Source organism: Malaclemys terrapin, chromosome 13, assembly GCF_027887155.1.
Source record: "Malaclemys terrapin pileata isolate rMalTer1 chromosome 13, rMalTer1.hap1, whole genome shotgun sequence".
Classification (NCBI taxonomy): domain Eukaryota; kingdom Metazoa; phylum Chordata; order Testudines; family Emydidae; genus Malaclemys; species Malaclemys terrapin.
This window is the reverse complement of record NC_071517.1, coordinates 26,689,575-26,712,283: the sequence shown is the minus strand read 5'-3', so window position 1 is coordinate 26,712,283 and position 22,709 is coordinate 26,689,575. Positions and strand designations below refer to the sequence as shown.

At 44.0% G+C, this 22,709-nt stretch overlaps 1 protein-coding gene across 1 annotated transcript in view; it reads left to right on the top strand.

The window, feature by feature from the left end:
- GLP2R (glucagon like peptide 2 receptor) overlaps positions 1-22,709 on the top strand; it is a 122,343-nt gene that overhangs the window by 55,673 nt on the left and 43,961 nt on the right. Inside the window, exons 7-8 of the mRNA XM_054046695.1 lie at positions 3,157-3,316; positions 16,877-16,937. Coding sequence (XP_053902670.1) covers positions 3,157-3,316; positions 16,877-16,937 — 221 coding nt within the window. The remainder of the gene's footprint in view (positions 1-3,156; positions 3,317-16,876; positions 16,938-22,709) is intronic.

The window sequence follows — 22,709 nt, the reverse complement described above, 5'->3', positions numbered from 1 at the left end:
ATCCATGTTGACTGTTCCTGATCACCTTCCTCTCCTCCCCAAGTGCTTCAAAATGGATTCCTTGAGGATGTCCTCCATGATTTTCCTGGGGACTGAGGTGAGGGTGATCGGTCTGTAGTTCCCTGGATTCTCCTTCTTCCCTTTTTTAAAGATGGGCACTATATTTGCCTTTTTCCAATCATCTGGGACCACCCCGATCACCACAAGTTTTCAAAGATAATAGCCAATGGCTTTGCAATCACATCAGCCAACTCCCTCAGCATCCTCGGATGCATTGCCTCCGGCCCCATGGACTTGTGCATGTCCAGCTTTTCTAAATAGCCCTTAACCTGTTCTTTTACCACTGAGGTCTTCTCACCTCCTCCCCATACTGTGCTGCCCAGTGCAGTAGTCTGGGAGCTGACCTTGTCTGTGAAGACTGAGGCCAAAAAAGCATTGAGTATTTCAGCTTTTTCGATATCATCTGTCACTAGGTTGCCTCCCCCATTCAGTATGGGTCTCATACTTTCCCTGACTTTCTTGTTGCTAACATACCTGTAGAAATCCTTCATGTTACCCTTCACATCCCTTGCTATCTGCAACTCCAATTGTGCTTTGGCCTTCCTGATTACACCCCTGCATGCTTGAGCAATATTTTTATACTCCTCCCTAGTCATCTGTCCAAGTTTCCACTTGTAAACTTCCTTTTTGTGTTTAAGCTCACTGAAGATTTCTCTATTAAGCCAAGCTGGCCGCCTGCCATATTTCCTATTCTTTCTGCACATCGGTATGGTTTGTTCCTGCACCCTCAATAAGGCTTCTTTAAAATAAAGCCAGCTGTCCTGGACTCCTTTCCCCCTCATATTAGCCTCTCAGGGGATCCTACCCATCAGTTCCCTGGGGGAGTCAAAGTCTGCTTTTCTGAAGTCCAGGGTCTGTATTTTGCTGCTCTCCTTTCTTCCTTTTGTCAGGTTCCTGAACTCAACCATCTCATGGTCACTGCTGCCCAGGTTGCCACCCACCCTTACTTCTGCTACCAATTCTTCCCTGTTTGTGAGCAGCAGGTCAATAGGAGCACAGCCCCTAGTTGGTTCTTCCAGCACTTGTACCAGGAGGTTGTCCCCAACACTCTCCAAAAACTTCCTGGATTGTCTGTGCACTGCTGTATTGCTCCCCCAGCAGATGTCAGGGTGATTAAAGTCCTCCCTGAGAACCAGGGTCTGTGATCTGGAAATTTCTATTAGTTGTCTGAAGAAATACTCGTCTACCTCATCCTCCTGGTCTGTTGGTCTATAGCAGATGCCCACCACGACATCACCCTTGTTGCTCTTGCTTCTAAACTTAGCCCAAAGACTCTCAACAAGCTTTTCTCCAGTTTCATACTGGAGCTCTGAGCAATCAGCTGCTCTCTTACATACAGTACAACTCCTCCACCTTTTCTCCCCCACCGGTCCTTCCTGAACAGTTTATACCCTTCCATGACAGTGCTCCAGTCATATGAGTTACCCCACCAAGTCTCTGTTATTACAATCACATCATAGTTCCTTGACTGTGCCAGGACTTCCAATTCTTCCTGCTTCTTTCCCAGGCTTCTTGAGTTTGTGTACAGGCACCTAAGATAACTAGCCGATTGCTCTGCTAGCCGATTGCCCTGCTTTCTCAGTATGAATCAGGCAGCCTCCTTGTGTTTCCTCCCAGTATCTCACTTCCCCACTTACCTCAAAGCTTAGGTCTCCATCTCCCAGAGAACCTAGTTTAAAGCCCTCCTCACTAGGTTAGCAAGTCTGCCTGCAAGGATGCTCTTCCCTCTCTTCATTAGGTGGATCCCATCTCTTCCTAGCAATCCTTTTTCCTGGAACAACAGCCCATGGTCGAAGAATCCAAAGCCCTCTCTCCAACACCACCTGCATAACCACGCATTTACCTCCAGAATTCGATGGTCCCTACCTGGGCCTTTTCCTTCAACAGGGAGGATGGACGAGAACTCAACTTGCACCTCAAACTCCTTTATCCTTCTTCCCAGAGTCTTCAGTGACCCACTCAAGGTCATTGGTGCCCATCTGGAGAAGCAGGAAGGGGTAGCAGTCCGAGGGCTTGATCAGTCTCGGCAGACAGTCCATCACATCCTGAGTTCTAGCTCCAGGCAAACAGCACCCTTCTCGAATTTCCCAGTCTGGATGGCAGATTGATGACTCCTTCTAGATGGCAGATGGAGGACCCTTAGGTGGGAGTTCACTACCACCCATCTCCTCCTCTTGGGAGTGGTGGTCATTGAACCCCCGTCCCTAGGACAATGCATCCCATGCCTTCTGGTCAATGGGGTCTCCTTCCGATCCCTTCCCTCAGATGACTCTTCCAAACCGTTCTCTTCCATAGTACCTGTGCAAAGAGCCTGAAAACCAATAGGTTCCCTCCCTACAATCTACTCAGCTCATGCAAGAGCTCCTTAATCAGATAATATGGCTGCTCCTTGTATGGACTTCTCCTGGAGTTCCCCCTATCTTGGTATTAGGGTCCATCAATAAGTTTCAAAGAACCTACTTAGGAATCATCCTAAAAGAATAAACCCTCTCAAAGGTTGCACTAGAAATGGCTGAGCTGCACTAATGCTAGAGCAGTGGAAGGAGATTTCCCTACATTTCTTCATAGACCAGGACAGAGAGGTCCAGTCCCTCCCCAAGCTTCCTGTTAGTCATGCGGCGTCTACTTCTAAGAAATCATGGTGTGTGTGTGTGTGTGTGTGTGTGTGAATCCCCACAGCATGCCTGGCCCACATGAGGCGCTTGGTTGGTTTTTTTGGAATTACACACACACACACACACACACACACACACACACACACACAAAGTTTTTAACACAAACACACACTCACACACTGTTTTTTAGCATGTTGGAGTCAAATATATATTCTGATTAGCTGGTTTTGGCTGTAGATGACATCACAGGTTTGCTTCTATTCCCAATGTTCACACAGCTGGGACCTCATCATGGGAGTGCAGCAACTCAGTTAAAGCTGCAGAAGGGTGTCTGACTGAATCAAATATTTATTATAATTGTTAATTTTTAAATAATATAAACTATGACATAAGAGCAACAGTATTTTTCAGAGATTTTACAGTACTACAATGTGTAATTAATTACTATTATTAAATACTTCCTCATGTCTTATTTCTGCAGATTTTAACCATTTGCAGGACTTCCCAGTTTTTCTTGCATTACTTTGTTGGTGCAAATTGTTTTTGGCTTTTAGTTGAAGGAATTTATCTCCACACATTATTGGGGACTGCTGTGCTTTCTGAAAGCCTACTGCTGCAAAGATATATTGTGATAGGATGGGGTAAGTAAACAATTTCAGGTAAGTTATTTGTCTTTTTTTATATCAGAAAATAAATGATAGGTAAACAAAGTTTTGGTACTTTGTGAAAGAAAGAAAAAAGCTGATTATTTGAACTCCCTGAAATTTGTTAACTTCCCTATGCTAATGAGGTGTCCAGAACTGATCATGTGATCATAATGTACTTTGTAACAACATAATATGTAATGTTCAGTAGGTGTCTGCACACACTGGAAATTAGTAAATTCCCTGGTAACATCCGGGGACTGGAGGAAAGCATCCTGTGAATGTGGGGCGTGGAGGGATAGCCAGGGAAATTACTGAGACTGGGCAGAGGGGCTGGCTTCAGGCTGGAAAGGGGCATCCCAGTAGTTCTTACTGCTGTTCCTATGGAACTTCCTTGGCACCTGGTGACCAGTTTGTCCCCGCCCCTGGCAGCTGGCACCCTTTGCGCCAATGTCCTCCTGCTCCCGCCCAGGTGCCAGTGCACTGTCCCATTCCCCACACCTAGGCCCGCTGAGAGCAATTGCAGGCCACAGGGCCAGGGCCAGGGCCAGGGCCGTCCATGGTGGGGCGGGGCCCAGGGCACAATACTGTTATTTCCGGGACTGACCGCACCGGCCTGCAGGGCCCTCCAAAGCACGGAGTGCTGAGCAGTCATGTGCGCCTGTAGGAGCCCTGTGCCCCCCCCCCAGGGCAATTTAAAAGGGCGTGGGGCTCTCAGCTACCGCTGCCGTTACTTCAACTGTCGTGGCAGCCAGGGGCCCTGGGCCCTTTTAAATCTCCCAGGCCCCTGGGCAATTGCCCCTTCCCCCCACATCGGCAGGCTTGCCTGCACCTGCAGCTGGTACACATGCTCCTGCCCCTCTTCTGGGCCAGGTTTCTGAGCCAAGATCTGCTGGCTTCTCCCTGGTTGCCAGCCTGATATCATGCTCTGCGGCGTTCGCTCCAGCCTCCCCTCTGTATTCCACTCGCACCTTCTCCCCCTGCTTATGTGCACAGGAGGAACATAGGTGGGCCACAATCTTGCCTCCACAAGATATTGGTTGGGTCCCACTATTCCTCCCCCCACCTGATTACACCACTCTGGTATCATCCCCTTTTTCAGAACAAGAATGTTCCAGTACATAAAAGAAGCAGAAAATCCATTCACACACTTTCTGTATGTCAATCAAGTATTAAAGCAATTCCAAATTTTCCATTTAACACATCATTATATTATGACATTTATCCAAAAAATCTCCATTTCATATAGTCATTCTGTGTCTGCACATTATAATGGAATGTAGGGCTAGCATAGTTGAAGTGGCACCAGCATTTCTATTTTAATGGGATGATGAAATTCTCAGTGTGCTTTGAGTTAGAGATTAAACCTGGACTGCTTGTTGTAAGTTGTGAATTGGTAATGCCAGGGAAAGCAGACAATCTGACCTCAGTTACAATTTCTTCAAAAAACATCATGTTAACAAAATATTTTCACTGTCTCATTGTTTCTTAAATTCAGACCTCTTTTTAAAATGTAATAAAGCAACATGAAGTATGAAATCACTGTGTATAGTTCTTCAGTATGTATAGTTTCATGAATACTTGATAAAGGGTATGACATCTTTTTTGTTACTAGTTACTAAGGTTTAATAAGTCACAGGCTTGATGCAGGTATTACTGGAGATCAGACTAGATCAGGGGAGGACAAACTACGGCCCGCACCCATCAGGGCTTTCAATCCGGCCCGCGGGATTGCCAGCCTCATGGCACAGCGGGGCTAAGGCAGGCTTCCTGCCAGCTCTGGCCCCGCCCCACTCCTGGAAGTGGCCAGCACCACATCCCTGCGGTCCCTGGGGCGGGGGGACAGAGGGCTCCGTGCGCTGCCCTCAGCTGCAGGCACTGCCCCCCACAGCTCCCACTGGCCAGGAATGGGGAACGGTGGCCAATGGGAGCTTTGGGGGTGGTACCCATAGGCAAGGGCAGCACATGGCGGAGCCACGTGCCCCACTCCCAAGAGTCACTGCCGGATATGCTGGCCACTTCCGGGAGCATCGCGGAGCCAGGACAGGCAGGGAGCTTGCCTTAGCCCCACTGCGTGCTGCTGCCACCCCGGAGCCGCTTGAGGTAAGCGGCACCAAGACACAGCCCACACCCCAAACCCCTCCTGCACCCCACATCCCTACCCTCTGCCCTGAGCCACTTACCCCCCTGCCCTGAGCCTCCTGCCACACCCCTCCTGCACCCCAACCCCTTGCCCTGAGCCCCTTCCTGCACACTGCACCCCTTCCCAGATCCTGCACTCCCTCACACACCCCTGCCTCAGCCCTACATTCATGGCCCTGCATACAATTTCCCCACCCAGATGTGGCCCTCGGGCCAAAACTTTTGCCCACCCTTGGACTAGATAGTTTCAGTAGTTCCTTCTGGCCTCACAATCAATGGCTTTATATCAGCTTAAGAATTAGAAGTCTGACCTCCCTATCTAAAGGTCAAGGGCTCAAGCCCTGTTGTTTACCTTTGGGGGTAGAGGAGACGTTATGGTTGCATACAGCAGAATTTGGTTTTCCAATTTTCTTTTCTAAAAAATTGATGTATTTAATTCACATGGTGAGAAAACGTCCTTTAAAACAAGTTTTATACTTAAAAATGCATAATCAATTAGCTGTGCTGTGACATACAACAATGTTCTGCATTTCAATCATTTGTCCCACATGTTGATAGCTTATATCACGCATTGGCAGGTTTCAAGGTTGAGTAAGGCCCAGATCAACAAAGGTACCTAGGCTCCACTGCAGTCCATAAAGCTCCCACTCAGCTGCCCCCTAACCCTATAGGGGCCTAAACTCACTCAGCACCTGAATGTTTAGAGTAAAAGTTCTCTAGGTAACTATGTTTCTCCCTTTGGGCATGCATGCTGCTGTCTCCCTCTCAGTGCCTGGATGCCTGTCTCCCAGTTAATCCCCAGTGTGGTCCACAAACATGGGGAAGACAGGAAGACGAGTGCCTTTCTCACATGTGGGGCCCAATCCAGTAGATGTGCTCAGAGGCCACCTACTGGATTGGGTCCCATTCAAAATCTTGCTCCAAGAGAAGAAGATGGTGGGGGCTTTTAGCCTAGTGGCTAGAACACTTGCCTGGGCTACAGGACACACAGGTTCAGTTCCCCCTTCTACCTGATGGGAAGAAAGAATTGGCACAGGGTCTCTCTCCACTCTCAGGAGGATGCTGAAACCACAGAGCTATGGGGTGTTCCCACAGTCTCTCCAGTTGAAGCTTTTCCATGGTGTATAAATACTTAAAAAGTCAATGGGCAAGAGAATGAGAATGACTTTATAACCTGCTAAGGGCACCCACCTGCAAGGTGGGAGACCCAAGGTCCAGTCCCCCTGCTTCATTACCTATTCAGTTTTTTATCCAAAGTGGAACAGGAGAGACAGATGGAGTACCATATCAGAGTATCATATCACTCAATGGCTACAGTACCCTTCTGAGAGGTTTGGGGATCCCTGTTCAAAGCATTTCTCTCATTGTTGGGGGAATTGAACAAGCCTCTGCACCAGATGACTGGAAATTACCCAATGTAACACCAATTTTTAAAGCGTTCCAGTGGAGATCCTGGCAATTACAGGTCTCAGTACTGAGCAAACTGGTAGAATATATAGTAAAAAACAGAATTACCAGACATAGATAAGCATGATTTGTTGGGGAAGAGTCAACATGTTTTTTGTAAAGGGAAATCATGCCTCACCAATCTACTAGAATTCTTTGAGGTTGTCCACAAGCATGTGGACAGGAGTGATCCAGTCGATATAGTGTACTTGGATTTTCAGACAAAGACCCTCACCAAAGACACTTAAGCAAAGCAAGTAGTCATGGGATACCATGGAAGGTCCTCTCATGGATCAGTAACTGGTTAAAAGATAAGAAACAAAGGGTAGGAATAAATGGTCAGTTTTCACAATGGAAATAGATGAACAGCAGGATCACCCAAGGATCTGTACTGAGACATGTGCTGTTCAATGTACTTATTAATTATATGAAAAAGACAGTGAATAGTGAAGTGGCAAAGTTTTCAGATGTTACAAAATTATTCCAAAGCTAAGTCCAAAGCTGACTGTGAAGAGTTACAAAGATCTCACAAAACTGGGTAACTGGATAATAAAATGTCAGATTAAATTCAACATTGATAAATGCAAAGTAATGTATGTTGGAAAAAATAATCCCAACTTCACATATATAATGCTGGGCTTTAAATTAGAAGTTACCACTCAAGAAAGAGATCTTATAGTCATTGTGATTAGATCTCTGAAAACTTCAGCTCAATGCACAGCAGCAGTCAAAAAGGCTAACAATGTTAGGAACTGTTAGGAAAGGGATAGAAAAATAAGACAAAAACTATGCAGCTACTATTTAAATCCGTGGTGCACCCAGACCTTGAATATTGTGTGCAGCTTTGGTTACCTCATCTCAAAAAAGATAGAGTGAAACTAGAAAAGATTCAGAAAAGCTCAACAAAGATTATCAAGAATATGGAACAGCTTACATAGGAGGAGAAACAAAAAGATTATAGGTTTTTTTATACAAAGATTTGGGGCTGTTGATTAATCGCAGTTAACTCACGCGATTAACTCAAAAAATTAATCACGATAAAAAAATTAATCACGATTAATCGTCATTTTAATCGCACTGTTAAACAATAGAATACCAATTGAAATTTATTAATATTTTAGATGCTATTCTACATTTTCATATATATTGTATTCTGTGTTGTAATTGATATCAAAGTGTATATTATTTTTATTACAAATATTTGCACAGTAAAAATGATAAAAGAAATAGTATTTTTCAATTCACCTCAGACAAGTACTGTAGTGAAAGTGCAACTTACAAATGTAGATTTTTTTTTTAGTTACATAACTGCACTCAAAAACAAAACAACGTAAAACTTTATAGCCTACACGTCCACTCAGTCCTACTTCTTGTTCAGCCAATCACTAAGACAAATAAGTTTGTTTACATTTGCGGGAGATAATGCTGCCCTCTTCTTATTTACAATGTCACCAGAAAGTGAGAACAGGTATTTGCATGGCACTTTTGTAGCTGGCATTGCAAGGTATTTATGTGCCAGATGTGCTAAACATTCATATGCCCCTTCATGCTTTGGCCACCATTCCAAAGGACATGTTTCCATGCTGATGAGGCTCGTTAAAAAAATAATGTGTTAATAAAATTTGTAACTGAACTCTTTGGGGGAGAATTGTATGTCCCCTACTCTGTTTTACCGCATTCTGCCATATATTTCATGTTATAGCAGTCTCGGATGATGACCCAGCACATGTTGTTCATTTTAAGAACACTATCACTGCAGATTTCACAAAACACAAAGAAGATACCAATGTGAGATTTCTAAAGATAGCTACAGCACTCAACCCAAGGTTTACGAATCTGAAGTGCCTTCCAAAATCTGAGAGGGACACGGTGCGGAGCATGCTTTCAGAAGTCCTAAAAGAGCAACACTCCGATGCGGAAACTATGGAACCCAAACCACCAAAAAAGAAAATCGACCTTCTGCTGGTGGCATCTGACTCAGAAGATGAAAATGAACATGCACTGGTGCGCACTGCTTTGGATTGTTATCGAGCAAAACCTGTCATCAACATGGATGCATGTCCCCTGGAATGGTGGTTGAAGCATGAAGGGACATATGAAACTTTAATGCATCTGGCACGTAAATATCTTGCAACACTGGCTACAACAGTGCCATTAGAATGCCTGTTCTTACTTTCAGGTTACATTGTAAACAAGAAACGGGCAGCATTATATCCTGCAACTGTAAACAAACTTGTTTTTCTGAACGACTGGCTGAACAAGAAGTAGGACTGAGTGGACTTGCAGGTGCTAAAATTTTACATTGTTTTAGTTTTGAATGCAGTTTTTTTTTTACTTTACAAATTCTACATTTGTAAGTTCAACTTTCATGATAAAGAGATTGCACTGCAATACTTGTATGAGGTGAATTGAAAAATACTATTTCTTTTTTTTTATACTGCAAATACTTATAATCAAAAATAAATATAAAGTGAGCACTATACACTTTTTATTCTTGTTGTAATTGAAATCAACATATTTGAAAATGTAGAAAACATCAAAATATTTAAATAGACCATATTTTATTATTGTTTAACAGTGCGATTAATCATGCGATTAATCACGATTATTATTTTTTAATCCTGCGATTAATCGTGATTATTTTTTAAAATTACTTGACAGCCTTAAAAAGATTAAGGCTGTTCATCTTAGAAAAGTAATGACTAAGGGGGGATATGATAGAAGTCTATAAAATCATGAATTGTATGGAATAAGTGAATAGAGAAGTATTATTTACCCTTTCAATACAAAAAAGGGGTCAGCTTGTGAAATTAATAGACAGCAGGTTTAATCCAAACAAGCTGAAGTACTTTTTCACACAAAGCATAATTAACCTGCGGCATTCACTTCCATGGAATGTTGTGTATAACTGCATTCAAAAAAGAACTATATAAGTTCAAGAGGATTGGTCTATCAATGGCTGTTAGTCCAGGTGTTTAGGGATGCAACCCCATGCTCCGGGCAATCCTAAACCTCTGAGTGCCAGAACTGGGAGGGGAAGATGGATGGATCTCTTCAGCATTGCCCTGTTGCATACATTCCCCCTGAAGCTCTGGTACTGGCCACTGTTGAAGACAGGATACTGGTCTAGATGGACCATTGGTCTGACCCACTATGGTCATTCTTATGTTCTTTAGTTCTCTAACCACTGGATTAAAGCTATGTCTACACTACAGCTTAAGTTGGCATAATTTATGTCACTCAGGGATATGAATAAACCACCCCCCTGAGTGACATAAATTACACTGACATAAGCACCGGTGTGGACAGTGCTATGTCGTTGGGAGAGCTTTTCCCACTGACGTAGCTTCTGCCACTCATGGAGGTGGTTTTGTTATGCCAACGGGAGAGCTCCTCCTCCAGCTGTTTTGTGTGGACTGATGCAGGTGCCTAACTCATCCTCAAAATAAATGACTTAGGTGCCTGAGCCACATAACTCCAGGAGAGGGGTTCCCAACTGTGAATCACTAGCAGAGATAAGCACCCCACTGCAGCCTGGACTTAGGCACCCAACTGTGTGAGAAGGGTGGGGCTTTGGACACACCTCTCTTGTTGGCATCTCTCATTGGCTAGCTTAGGTGGCTCCCCATATAGCGCACTTAGTTTTGTGGATCACATTCTTAGGCACCTATCTCTCCCCATTCATTATATTGGGAGCCTAGCACCTAAATTAAATTAACGGAGATATCCTATCTCCTAGAACTGGAAGGGACCTTGAAAGGTCATCAAGTCCAGCCCCCTGCCTTCACTAGCAGGACCAAGTACTGATTTTGCCCCAGATCCCTAGGTGGCCCCCTCAAGGATTGAACTCACAACCCTGGGTTTAGCAGGCCAATGCTCAAACCACTGAGCTATCCCTCCCCCCCTAACTCAGGCTTTGTGGACGGCTGTGTGTTCCTGTGATTTTCTAGCCACCTAAATGTTAGGAACCGTAATGCTCAGCAACACAATTCCGGGCCTAAATTAGTGATGAGAAATTATAATGACAGAATGTTACACTTCTCTTTCTGTATGACTTACATTGACTTCAGAAGATACAATTTTAATCCATGCTCACTGGGTGGCACTATGACCACTGCTGTGGCTACTCCACTTATGAAGGCTTATGAGTCTGCTACTACCTCTGAGCTTACAGACCTGGTCCTTTACCTGAAGCAATAGCAGCTCATTCTTTTAAATCCAGAGGTCACAGTCATAGAATCATAGAAAAGTAGGTTGGACGGGACCTTGGTAGGTCATCTAGTTGAAGCCCTTGCGCTGAGGTAGGACTAAGAATTATTCAGACCATCCCTGACAGGTGTTTGTCTAGCCTGCTCTTTAAAACCTCCAATGATGGAGATTCCACAATCTCTTTAGGTAACTTCTTTCAGTGCATAACTGCCCTTACAGGGTAAGAAGTTCTTAAAGTCTAACCTAAATCTCCCTTGCTGCAATTTAAACCCATTACTTCTTGTCCTGTCCTCAGTGGCTAAGGAGAACAATTTATTAGTCTCCTCTTTAAAGCAACCTTTTATGTACTTGAAGACTGTTATCCCGTCCCCTCTCAGTCTTCTCTTCTCCAGACTAAATGAATCCGATTTTTTCAATCATTCCTCGGATGTCATGTTTTCTAGATCTTTAATCATTTTTGTTGCTTTCCTCTGGACTTTCTCCAATTTGTCCACATCTTTCCTGAAGCGTGATGCCGAGAACTGGACACAATATTCCAGCTGAGGCCTTATCAATGCTGAGCAGAGTGGAAGAATTACTTCTCGTGTCTTGCTTACAGCACTACTGCTAATACATCCAAGAATTATGGTTGGGTTTTTTGCAAAAGTATTACATCGTTGACTCATATTCCATTTGTGATTGACAATAAACCCTAGATACTTTTCTGCAGTACTCCTTCCTAGGCAGTCATTGCCCATTTTGTATTTGTGCAACTGATTATTCCTTCCCAAGTGTAGTACTTTGCATTTGTTCTCATTGGATTTCATCCTATTTATTTCAGAACATTACTCCAGTTGGTCAAAATAATTTTGAATTCTAATCCTTTCCTCCAAAGAGCTTGCAATTGGAACAGTTACTGAATGTCTCCAGTTCAGGTATCCACATTTTAGAAAGAATGTTGAAAAATTGGAGTGGGAGGAGGAAAGTTACTAAGAAGATTGTAACAGGGAACTTGGAGAGTTTCAGCGGCCCAGTTGTAGGAGCGCTGGGCTCTCAGCCCCTGGCTTGGTTGAGGAGCCTCAGTCTTTAAGGTGGGAGAGAATAGGGGGACCCGGAGCCTCTCTCTCCACCGGGTCCCAACCCCTGAACAGGGGGAGCCCTCCCAGCAGGAAGTCCAAATCCACTGCCCTGGGCTACTTCCCACCAATGTCTGTTAAGTTTGAGGCATGGCACCTCTAGTCCAGTTCACTGGGTGGCTTGCCTCCCATAGCACCCTCTTGTGGATCTTGGGCAGTGCCCTACTGCGGTTCCAGACTCCTTCAGGTGGAGCAGGCACAAGTTGATGAAGCCAAACCCCACAATGTCTCTGAGCTTTGCTCACTCAATTATCTCCAGTGCCAGAGACTCCTACATCTACTTTGCAGTGTCCCTTGGCTGGGGAGACAGTGCTTACTGCCAGATGGCTGCCTTGGCTGGCAGGCTAGTACTCCTGTGTCTCAGGCAGGGAGACAGCTAGATCCTGCCCCTTCACCAGTCAGTCCCAAACTGAGCCAGGCTCCCTCCCTTTCTCCCTCCTCCAGGCCTGGTATTGACTGCAAGTATAATGGGGCACGGGTAGCTGGGCCCAAAGGCTCTCTTTAACCCCTACTGTGCTGGTGAGCAGTGTCTCTGCTTCATCACAGTAATACAAAATCTGGAAAACCTGACTTCAAGTAAGAGACTAAAGGAACTCAATTTCTGTAGTTTATGAAGGAGACATTAAAGAGGTGACTTGATCACAACCTCTAAGTACAGCAGACCCTCATTTATCTGATCTAATTGGGACCAGGGTCAGATCAGATAACCAAAAATTTGGATAATCTGGAGAATGAGAAAGTGTGAGGCTGCAGCACCATCTAGCAGCCACAGGAGAGTTTGCCTGCTTCTGGACCTGAGTGAACTGCTTGTTTGGTTAATATGGAAAGCTGGCTAATGGAGGGTTGGATAAATGCGGTTCTACTGTACTTATGGAGAGAGAAGAATGCTCATACTAGAGGGTTCTTTAATCTAGCAGGCAGAGGCATATGGCATCCAATGGCCATAAACTGAAGTCAGAAAAGTTTTAATTGAAAATAAGGCACAAATTTGTAAGAGCATAGTAATCAACTACTGCTTACCTGTGGCAACTGTATGATGGTCCCACAGTCCTTGAAGAACAACATATTGGAACGGCTATCTAAGGGACACCAGGGCCCCACAGAATGCCAGGAACCAGCCCTAACATCAGGGTGGTGACCAGGCCTATGATGGCCGTCCAACATCTTGACAGATGAAAGGAGATGCGACAAAGTCAGTCCATCATTGGTGCTTAGCAATGGTATGGGAAAAGAGCCTGATGGGCGAGCAGCACACTTTCCCAGAGTGGCTACAGGTCCACTCACCAGATGGAGTTTGGAGCACACTCTGCTTCCTGGCTTGCCTGTGGACCTCCGCCTGGGCTCTCTGGTGGCTCTCCATGATGACTGCACCAGACTTGACCCAGCTTCTCCAGACTGAGCAGTTGTGAGCAGGGTTCTTCCAGTTGGTCAGTGGGAATGCTGAATTTCTTGAGGCCTTGCTTGACCTTGTTGCTGTTTTGGAGCTTTGGCATTCCTCTGCGTTGCAGGCAGTTCTTAAGTTGACCATAGAGCACAGCCTTTGGCAGAGGATCTTGAGGCATGCGCTCCACATGTCCTAGCTAGCAGAGCCTGTGAATGTCCAGCGCAGTCTGCATAAACAGTAGGCTGTCTCTCAAGGATCCTCCCCAGTCTCTCAAGGATCTTGTTATTGGTGATCCTTTGGTCCCAAGTAACTCAAGGACTTTTCTAAGACAGTGGACATGGAAACTGTTCAATCGCCACTCCTGCTTGTAGTACGTAACCCAGCTTTCACAAACATAAAGGAGGGTAATAAGGACACAAGCCTGATAAACAGACAACTTTGTGTTCAGGGTTAGCAATTTGTTATTCCAAACACGTGAGGTAAGTTTGCCAAAGGTAACAGAAGCTTTCTCGATTCCATTATCAAGTTCCCTATCAATGTTAAATGAGCTGGTAAGAATTGAGCCGAGATAGCAGAAGTGATCCACATTGTCCAGAGCTTCTTTTTTGACACAGATTTTAGGTGGATTATTGGTACCTCATGACATGACAACTGTTTTCTTGATACTGATTACTATACCTGGCATCGGGCAGGACCAAAAAAACAGTTTGGAACCATGCAAGCCATGCAAAATAATGACAAAGACGCAACTCAAAGAACATCTCAAATCTATAGCATCTTCCAGAAGGCCTTGGATATTAATAGCACTAGTGCTGTATGAAGCAAAGGATCAGACCAATCTGGGACCCATCGATAATTTTTCTATATTAGTAAAAAAATCTACTTCTCACTAGATTCACAAGTGATCAGGACATAGAAAATGTAAAGGGTGTCTTTTTCATTTGGACAATGGGAAGAAACAGTCACTGATAATGGGGCTACAGTTTGACAGTTCAGAATTGTGTGCTTTTGGGATACATTTCAAGCATATTCCTTTCAGCCCCCACCACCCAAAAGGGAGTGGACTATCAGAGAAAGCAACACAGATTGCTAAGAAATAGCTATAAGAAAATGATTCCAGAATAGCTCCACTGAAGAATAGGTCAAAACTACAGAGGTGCTATAATTACCTACCCAGGAACAAGGTTGTTTTCCTTTAAATAATTTGTGAGGCTACTAATGGCACTCACTGTGTTCTGTGTCTGAAGCTTCTAGAACCCACTCAGAGCAGCAGTGTGTATTTAGCTAGGCCTGGCATGTTTGTGTATATTTAGAGACTCAGCTGTGTCTGTGAGGTGTCTTCATATTGTCTTTGTTATGTAACCAACAAAAGACACAAGAAAGTTGAATCATAGAAGATTAGGGTTGGAAGAGACCTCAGGAGGCCATCTAGTCCAACCCTCTGCTCAAAGCAGGACCAACCCCAACTAAATCTTCCCAGTCAGGGCTTTCTCAAGCCAGGCCTTAAAAACCTCTAAGGATGGAGATTCCACCACCTCCCCAGGTAACCCATTCCAGTGCTTCACCACCCTCCTAGTGAAATAGTTTTTCCTAATATAACAACCTAGACCTCCCCCAGTGTAACTTGAGACCATTGCTAATTGTTCTGTCATCTGCCACCACTGAGAACAGCCAAGCTCCATCCTCTTTGGAACCCCCCTTCAGGTAGTTGAAGGCTGCTATCAAATCCCCACCCCCTCACTCTTCGCTTCTGCAGACTAAACAAGCCCAGTTCCCTCAGCCTCTCCTCATAAGTCATGTGCCCCAGCCCCCTAATCATTTTCATTGCCCTCTGCTGGACTCTCTTTAATTTGTCCACATCCTTTCTGTAGTGGGGGGCCCAAAACTGGATGCAATACACCAGATGTGGCCTCACCAGTGCTGAATAGAGAGAATCTCACTGTGTAATTTCCTGAGATGGTTGTAATGCTCCCTGGGTGTACACAGAGTTGTGAAGTATTTTGCCACTACCTGCCCTTGTTATGAAAAAGTCTTGTCTTGCCTGCTGTAGCTCAGCTCCCTGAAACTAACAGCTTCTGGCCACACTCAAGCACTGACTTCCAGGTCTCTGCAGACCTTACCCTCTCTGTGTGAGCTTGTGATAGACCTACACTAGGGTGACCAGACAGCAAGTATGAAAAATCGGGACAGGGGGTGGGGAGGTAATAGGAGCCTATATAAGAAAAAGATCCCAAAATCGGGACTGTCCCTATAAAATCGGAACATCTACACCAACCCCCTAGTCCTCAGAGCACTCCCGGCAGTTTCCAGCCTTTGTCACTGGACACTCTCAGAAATTACCAGGTAAGATGTGCCTGATGAGACAGTGTGCACATAGCTCAACTGGTACAACTCACAATCAGGTCCTTTATAACAATACTTCACAGATATATATTTCTAGTGAAATAGTCATAAATTTATTATCAAAGGTTAAGTTTTAAGAGATAGTGAATAAGGATAATAAATTGAAACTGAAATGTTTACACATATAAACAAAACATAAAAACACAATTCTAGGTCTACACTTCTTAATGGTTACCTTTCCTATTTAATAAAGTAGATTTTCTCACAAAGATTTAGTCTTTGACAGAGCTGCTGGTTTTCAGTCAAAACTAGGATCAAAGCTGTCATGAACATCCCATACCTTTCCATGAGTTTCTTCCATGAATGGATCACAGAATGTCTTACTTGTCCCCCAGCTATAGCCCTTTGAAGTGAACCCCAGTTGTTTGTTCTTTAGTGTATTCTTCCCTGTTGATTTTGCATCCCCCGTGGGTTCTGTATGCTGATGGAGCTTCTATTGTACTGACTTTCAATCCTTAATTTATATCAAAGACATGCTTTATCTGTCAGAATTCCTGTTTGTCAACTCTGCCTTGTTACAGATTTTAAAACATATTTTCAGTAGGTATACATAACTCCTTATATAGTCTCAGTACATATATTTCACAATGATATTAATGACTAGTGTGTCACCATCTTTCATTTGATACCTTACAAGACACTTTGTATGGATAAATATTATGAAAACAGTGTGTTAAGTATAGTAAGCTTGTCAGACATAATAGGCGTTGCTGACACAGCATAATGAACTCTGTCAGATGGCACTGGGGATTTCTAAGGGTCGCAATGATCCTGAAAAGAATGAAATCATTGTATGTAGGATCATCAGGCACAGCTGTAACATGTCTGGTTCTAATTTGCCCTTTTTCTTTCCAACAGTTATTCCAGTTCTGTTTGTGGCCTCCTGGGGAATAGCCAGATCAAAACTGGAAGACACAGGGTAAGTTACTATATAAAGATGATCTTATAAGATTGATTTGTTTGTTTTAATAGGTTTTCTGATTGTTTATAAGTTAGTATGCACAGACATGCTACTTTTCCTGGACACCTTTAACAGCATAAGGCACCAATATCATCTCTTAGGGAAGTTTGGCTTTATCCCATTGGGAACAGTGGGAGGTGCAGACCATCTTGAAGAATGGGGACACTATCTCCCCTGAAAGCAGTATTTGGTTTGAGTCTTATTGAAAACAGTGGGAGAGGACTGCCATTTTGAAAAAGGTCCAATATAAAGAATGGCATAGCCCTCAAGAAAATTCTTCAAAAGTAGTCAAAGATGTCAATTATATGCAAAGTATGAAGGGTCTGCATTATCCCCTTATTAAAATCATTCAGGACAAAAATTTTAACTGAAAAACTAATTCATGGACTGACTTGTAAATTCTCAGAAAATTTATTCTGGACTCAAAGAGTAAGTGCTGTAATTTTGGGAAGAATATGCCATGTACTTCATACATTTCAAAATGGCTGCATGTCTGCTTTAATGGCAATACTGAACTAAACCTTAACTATAGAATCACAACCAAGCTTTCATGGTAAAAGACAAAAACACCGCATTTTGCAATGGTTAAGTTTGTTTATGCGTAACAACCACAAACCAAGCATTTGGAAATGAACAAATCTGCAATAATGTCAGACACAGCAATGATTCAATAGTTTATAGAAAGCACAATCTTCACCCAGACCATTTCTACACACGTGCACAATCCATAACTTTCATAAGCAAATGCTCTACCAAAACAACCTTAACTCTGTCCTTGTAGCAGGGCCGCTGAGAGCGGGTTCGGGCCCCGGTGAAAAAAATGTTTTGGGCCCCCCAGCAAGGGCAGACCAGCTAAACAGGGCCGATGAGAAGGGGGGGAAGCCGGGCCCCCTTCCGGATCGCCGGGCTCTGGTAATTTGTACTGGCTCCCCCCGCCATCGGCCCTGCCTTGTAGTGACACCATCCTATAATCTATATTTCTTAATCCTTATTTATTTTCCCAAAGTCAGTTTTTAAGTTCTTTATTATTCATACAAATAAGGGCTTTCATTATCCTTTCTCTGCTTTTAAAGATTTGTTACCTTTAAATGCAGCAATTTTTCTGAGAAAATAAGAAGTTCACAGGCTGTGGCTAACATCATCTCTATTTTTTTTTTAAAATCAATGTGTTTGTATAGTGAACATATTATTGACAAACTCCAATCTTCCCTTCATCGGGGTTTTATTTATATTGTAAACAATGGCAGCTGTAATATTAAAGTGAAAGAAAGCACTCGCCACACTAGCCGTTGCTCTTTTCCTTCAATTTCTATCATATCACTTCCAGTGTTTATGAGGCTTCTATACACAATAGCAGAGTATTTACGGTACATGGACAACTTTGTCTGGAATATTATTATTGCTATGATTTAACATATATTGCATCAGCAACAAGAGCCACCTTTGGTTATGGTGCCATTGGGCTGGGAGCTGTCCAAACAGATGGCAAATGACTGTCCATATCCCCCAAAAGTCTAGAAGACAAGAAACAGGTTCATGAGACAAGCAAGCAAGTTGGTTGGGGATAACAGAGACACTAACAAGTACAATGTGTAATTCTTAGCCAGTCAGGAGCAGTGATCACAGCTTCCCACTTGCCTAACCATTATCCAGTTGTACTTTCCTGTATGCACCACAGCAGAGGTGAGTTTCGAGCAGGGATGCAAAGGATGACAAGGTTTATAGGTTGTGACTGAGAGCTTTTCCCATGTGTAAGGGGCAGCCTTTAAAAAAAGTCACAAAAGGGATGATCAGAGAATGAGGTGATGGAGCCTGGGATCATTGGTGGAGGAAGGCAAGAGTCAACTTTGTAAGAAGGCATCAGAAAAGATAGGAGGAGAGGTCTAAATTGTGAAGGACTTGTGTTTGTGGTGGAAGAGGGGAGTAAGTGGGGGAATTTAAAGACAAGAGAGTGACATGGTTGCCTTTGATAGGTGGGGACTGGACTCGATGACCCAGGAAGTCCCATCCAATTCTGTGTTCTTATGACATAATCCAAATGATGGGCCAGGAAGCACTTTGAATGTACTTTCATAGAGTCATAGATTTAAGGCCAGAAGGCACCATTATGATCACCTAGTCTGATTTCCTGCATAACATGGGCCAGAAAATTCCAGCCAGTGACTCCTCCATGAAGTCCATAACTTCAGTTCGAGATATAGCATTGTGAGAGGTCCACGGGGTGCCACTTGGAGGGTTATCCCTCTCACACTGTGATGCTAATGCTAAGCTACAAGCCTCTGACAGACATTGCACTTACACAGACATATGCAGGGAGGGACACACCCAACTGAGTTACATGAATAATCTCCCAGCCACTCGTGAACCTTCAATGGAGAGGCTCCAGCCAGTCCCCCCCCCATCTCTCCCCAGCCTTGCACCCCAGAAATGTACCATCTTACACTGCTCAAGGCTCCCTTGGGCCGTGCAAGTTCATTATGTAGTTCACCACTCCCTCAGTGTGAAACAGACATACACCAGCCTTTGTAATCTGAGCTGGGATTTCCCAAGCCCTTCAACCAAAACCACACTGGTTTAGGTAAAATATAAAACAGATTCACTAACTACAGAAAGATAGATTTTAAGTGATTATAAGTAGCAGGCATAGAGATCAGAGTTGGTTACGTAAGAAATAAAAGAAATTTGCAGTCTAAATTCTAACTTAAACGGACTAAGCAAAATTTGAATCAAACAGTTTCTCACCCTAACAGATGTTACAGTCAGCTTACAGTTCCTCAATATACAGGCTAGACCCCTCTCCAGCCTGGGACCAAAGTCCCTCATTCAAAGTCTTTTCCTTCCAGGTGTTCTTCCAGGTGTTGAGATGGCGAGGGGTGGGAAAGGGAGAGGCCAAGAGATGATGTTATTGTCTCCCTTTTTATAACTTCTTCTAGCTGCTAGAAAGATCCTTGCTGTCACATGGGGGTCAGGCATTCCCCATTGGTCAAGCAGTCTCCATTGCATATGTGCCTTCTTTAAGGAGCCTCTGGGATAGTGGATTCTTTCTTGATAGGCCATCAACACCTATCTGGCTGGCGATGGGTGCTCCTTTGTCCCTACCGAAAGGCTGGCTGTGGGCATTTCCCAACTTCAAGGACAGGGAGATCGAGCTTGCAGTAGTCAAGGTGAGAGATGATCAAGAGTTTTGTCCATGTGGGCAAGGTGGCCTCACCACACTCCCAATCCCAAATTTTCATGTGGTCTGCACTATCCAGCCCTCTCCTGGGCAGTTCAGATATTGACCTGAAAGGGGTCAATATTCAACAATTTGTTACTTTAAATGGAGTTAAACAGTCCAGTTTAAACACAAACACTGGATTACTTTATATTAAACATAAGACAAGTTTATTTAACTAGAGAGAGATTTTAAGTGCGTACAAGTATAAGGCATTGAAGTCAGAAAAAAGGGGGGAGGGATAGTTCAGTGGTTTGAGCATTGGCCTGCTAAACCCAGGGTTATGAGCTCCATCCTTGAGGGGGCCACTTAGGGATCTGGGGCAAAATCAGTACATGATCCTGCTAGTGAAGGCAGGGGGCTAGACTCAATGACCTTTCAGGGTCCCTTCCAGTTCTATGAGATAGGTATGTCTCCATATATTATTATTACAAGAGAAATAAAAATAAAACACTTTCTAGTAGCTAAACTTAACAAGCTAGATTTGGTTCAACATGAATTCCTTACCACATGTTCCCAGCAACATTGCTGACCATATTCTCAGGTCAGGATCACACCTGGAGTCAATAGGCTGGTTCCTTTGTCTTCTTAGGTGAAAAAAATAGGGTGGGACTGGGAGAGATCCCTTGGATGCTTTTGTGCCTCATTTTTGTAGCCCAGTCACCCTTTGAAGTGGATTCTTCTGAGGATTACCCCTCAAAGCAAAGTTTATTCAAACAGTAAAGAAGGTGATGTGGAGTCTGGTGTGGAAGGTGGCTGCATGCTCTCTCTTCTCCCCTTTGTTTGCTGAAATGTGGATTTGTCTTGTCTCCTGCCATTTCCCCCCTCTTGCTGTCTCAAGGACCCTGTTTACTACTTATATGTAAATGGAGATAAACATACATGCCTTTGATTAGGATAGACCTGTTTAACAACTTTTGCCTACTCAGGACTTTGTGGATTTGAACATGCGCTTACATCATAACTTTACATTTAATGTTGCTACATACATTTCACCATGATATTATTGACCAACAAGTTATTCTTTTTCAGATGACACCTCACAAGGCATATTTTGTACCAAGATTATTGCAATGGTGTGTAGGGTGTGAATACAGGGGTGCTTTCAATCACAAAGGTCCACCTGGACAGTTCTCAGATTTGAAGAGCTTCAGTCCATAATTCCTCCTTCTCTGCTAGTTCCCACTGAAGCTCCAGTACTAAGTCATCTCACTGCAGGAATTTCATTCAGGATCTTCTCTAATTCCTGCACAACATGGCTCTCTTGTCAGATTCCTTCTTTCTCATTACTAGGAGTAAGATGCTCAAAAGGAGCTATACACAGAGAAATAAAGATAAAACACTTTCTAGTAGCTAAATTTAACAAGATTTGGTTCAACATGAATTCCTTACCACATGTTCCCAGCAACATTGCTGTCTCAACTCAGGTTCACTCCTCTCTCTGCCAAGGACCCCTCCAGACAAGCACTCCGTTCCTCCAAAACCATCTCTGCCTAGATCAACCATGGAGGAACTGCTTTCAGCCAGATGATTTTAGAACAGCATATGATGCAGAATGCACTCATAGTGACCAGGCCACCTCAACAAGACCTATGTCACATCATGATGCAGAATCTCCTCTCACTTGCCAGGCCACCTCAGAGTCCTTCTCCTCAGCTGAGGATAGCCCTGGTGTCTATACTGTGTCTTCCTAATAACTTTAGACATTTCCAGGAACTACTGTGTATAATTGTTGCCTCTGTGGCTAGAACTGTTGATAACTCAGGGCAGGTCTACACTTACTTCCTGGTCCGGCCGTAAGCAATTCATCTTCTGGGATCGATCCCAGAAGTGCTCGCTGTTGATGCCGGTACTCCAGCTCGGCGAAAGGAGTACGCGGCATCGACGGGGGAGCCTGCCTGCCACGTCTGGACCCGCGGTAAGTTCGAACTAAGGTACTTCGAATTCAGCTACATTATTAACGTAGCTGAATTTGCGTACCTTAGTTCGAAGTGGGGGGTTAGTGTGGACCAGGCCTCAGATCCCTCCCCATCTGAACTATTACAGAGAATTCTTTCCCAGGTGTCTGGCTGGTGGGTCTCACCCACATGCTCCAGGTCTAAATAATCACCATATTTGTATTTGGGAAGGAATTGTCCCCCAGGTCAGACTGGCAGAGACCTGGGTGTGGGGTTTGCCTTCCTCTGCAGCATGGGGCATGGTTCACTTGCTGGTTTGAACTAGAGTAAATGGTGGATTTACTGTCACTTGAAATATTTAAATCAAGATTTGAGGATTTCAGTAACTCAGCACGAGGCTATGAGTCCATTACAGGATGAGGTTCTATGGCCTGCGATGTGCAGGAAGTCAGACTAGATGACTGTGATAGTCCCTTCTGGCCTTAAAGTCGATGTGTCTATGACATGCCATTCAATACACTTCCCGCAATCTAGTGAGGGCAAATATTTCTCCCAGTTAATGAGAGACTACTGCAACTAGTCAAGGACTTTTGGTAAAGTTTATATCAGGTACCCCAC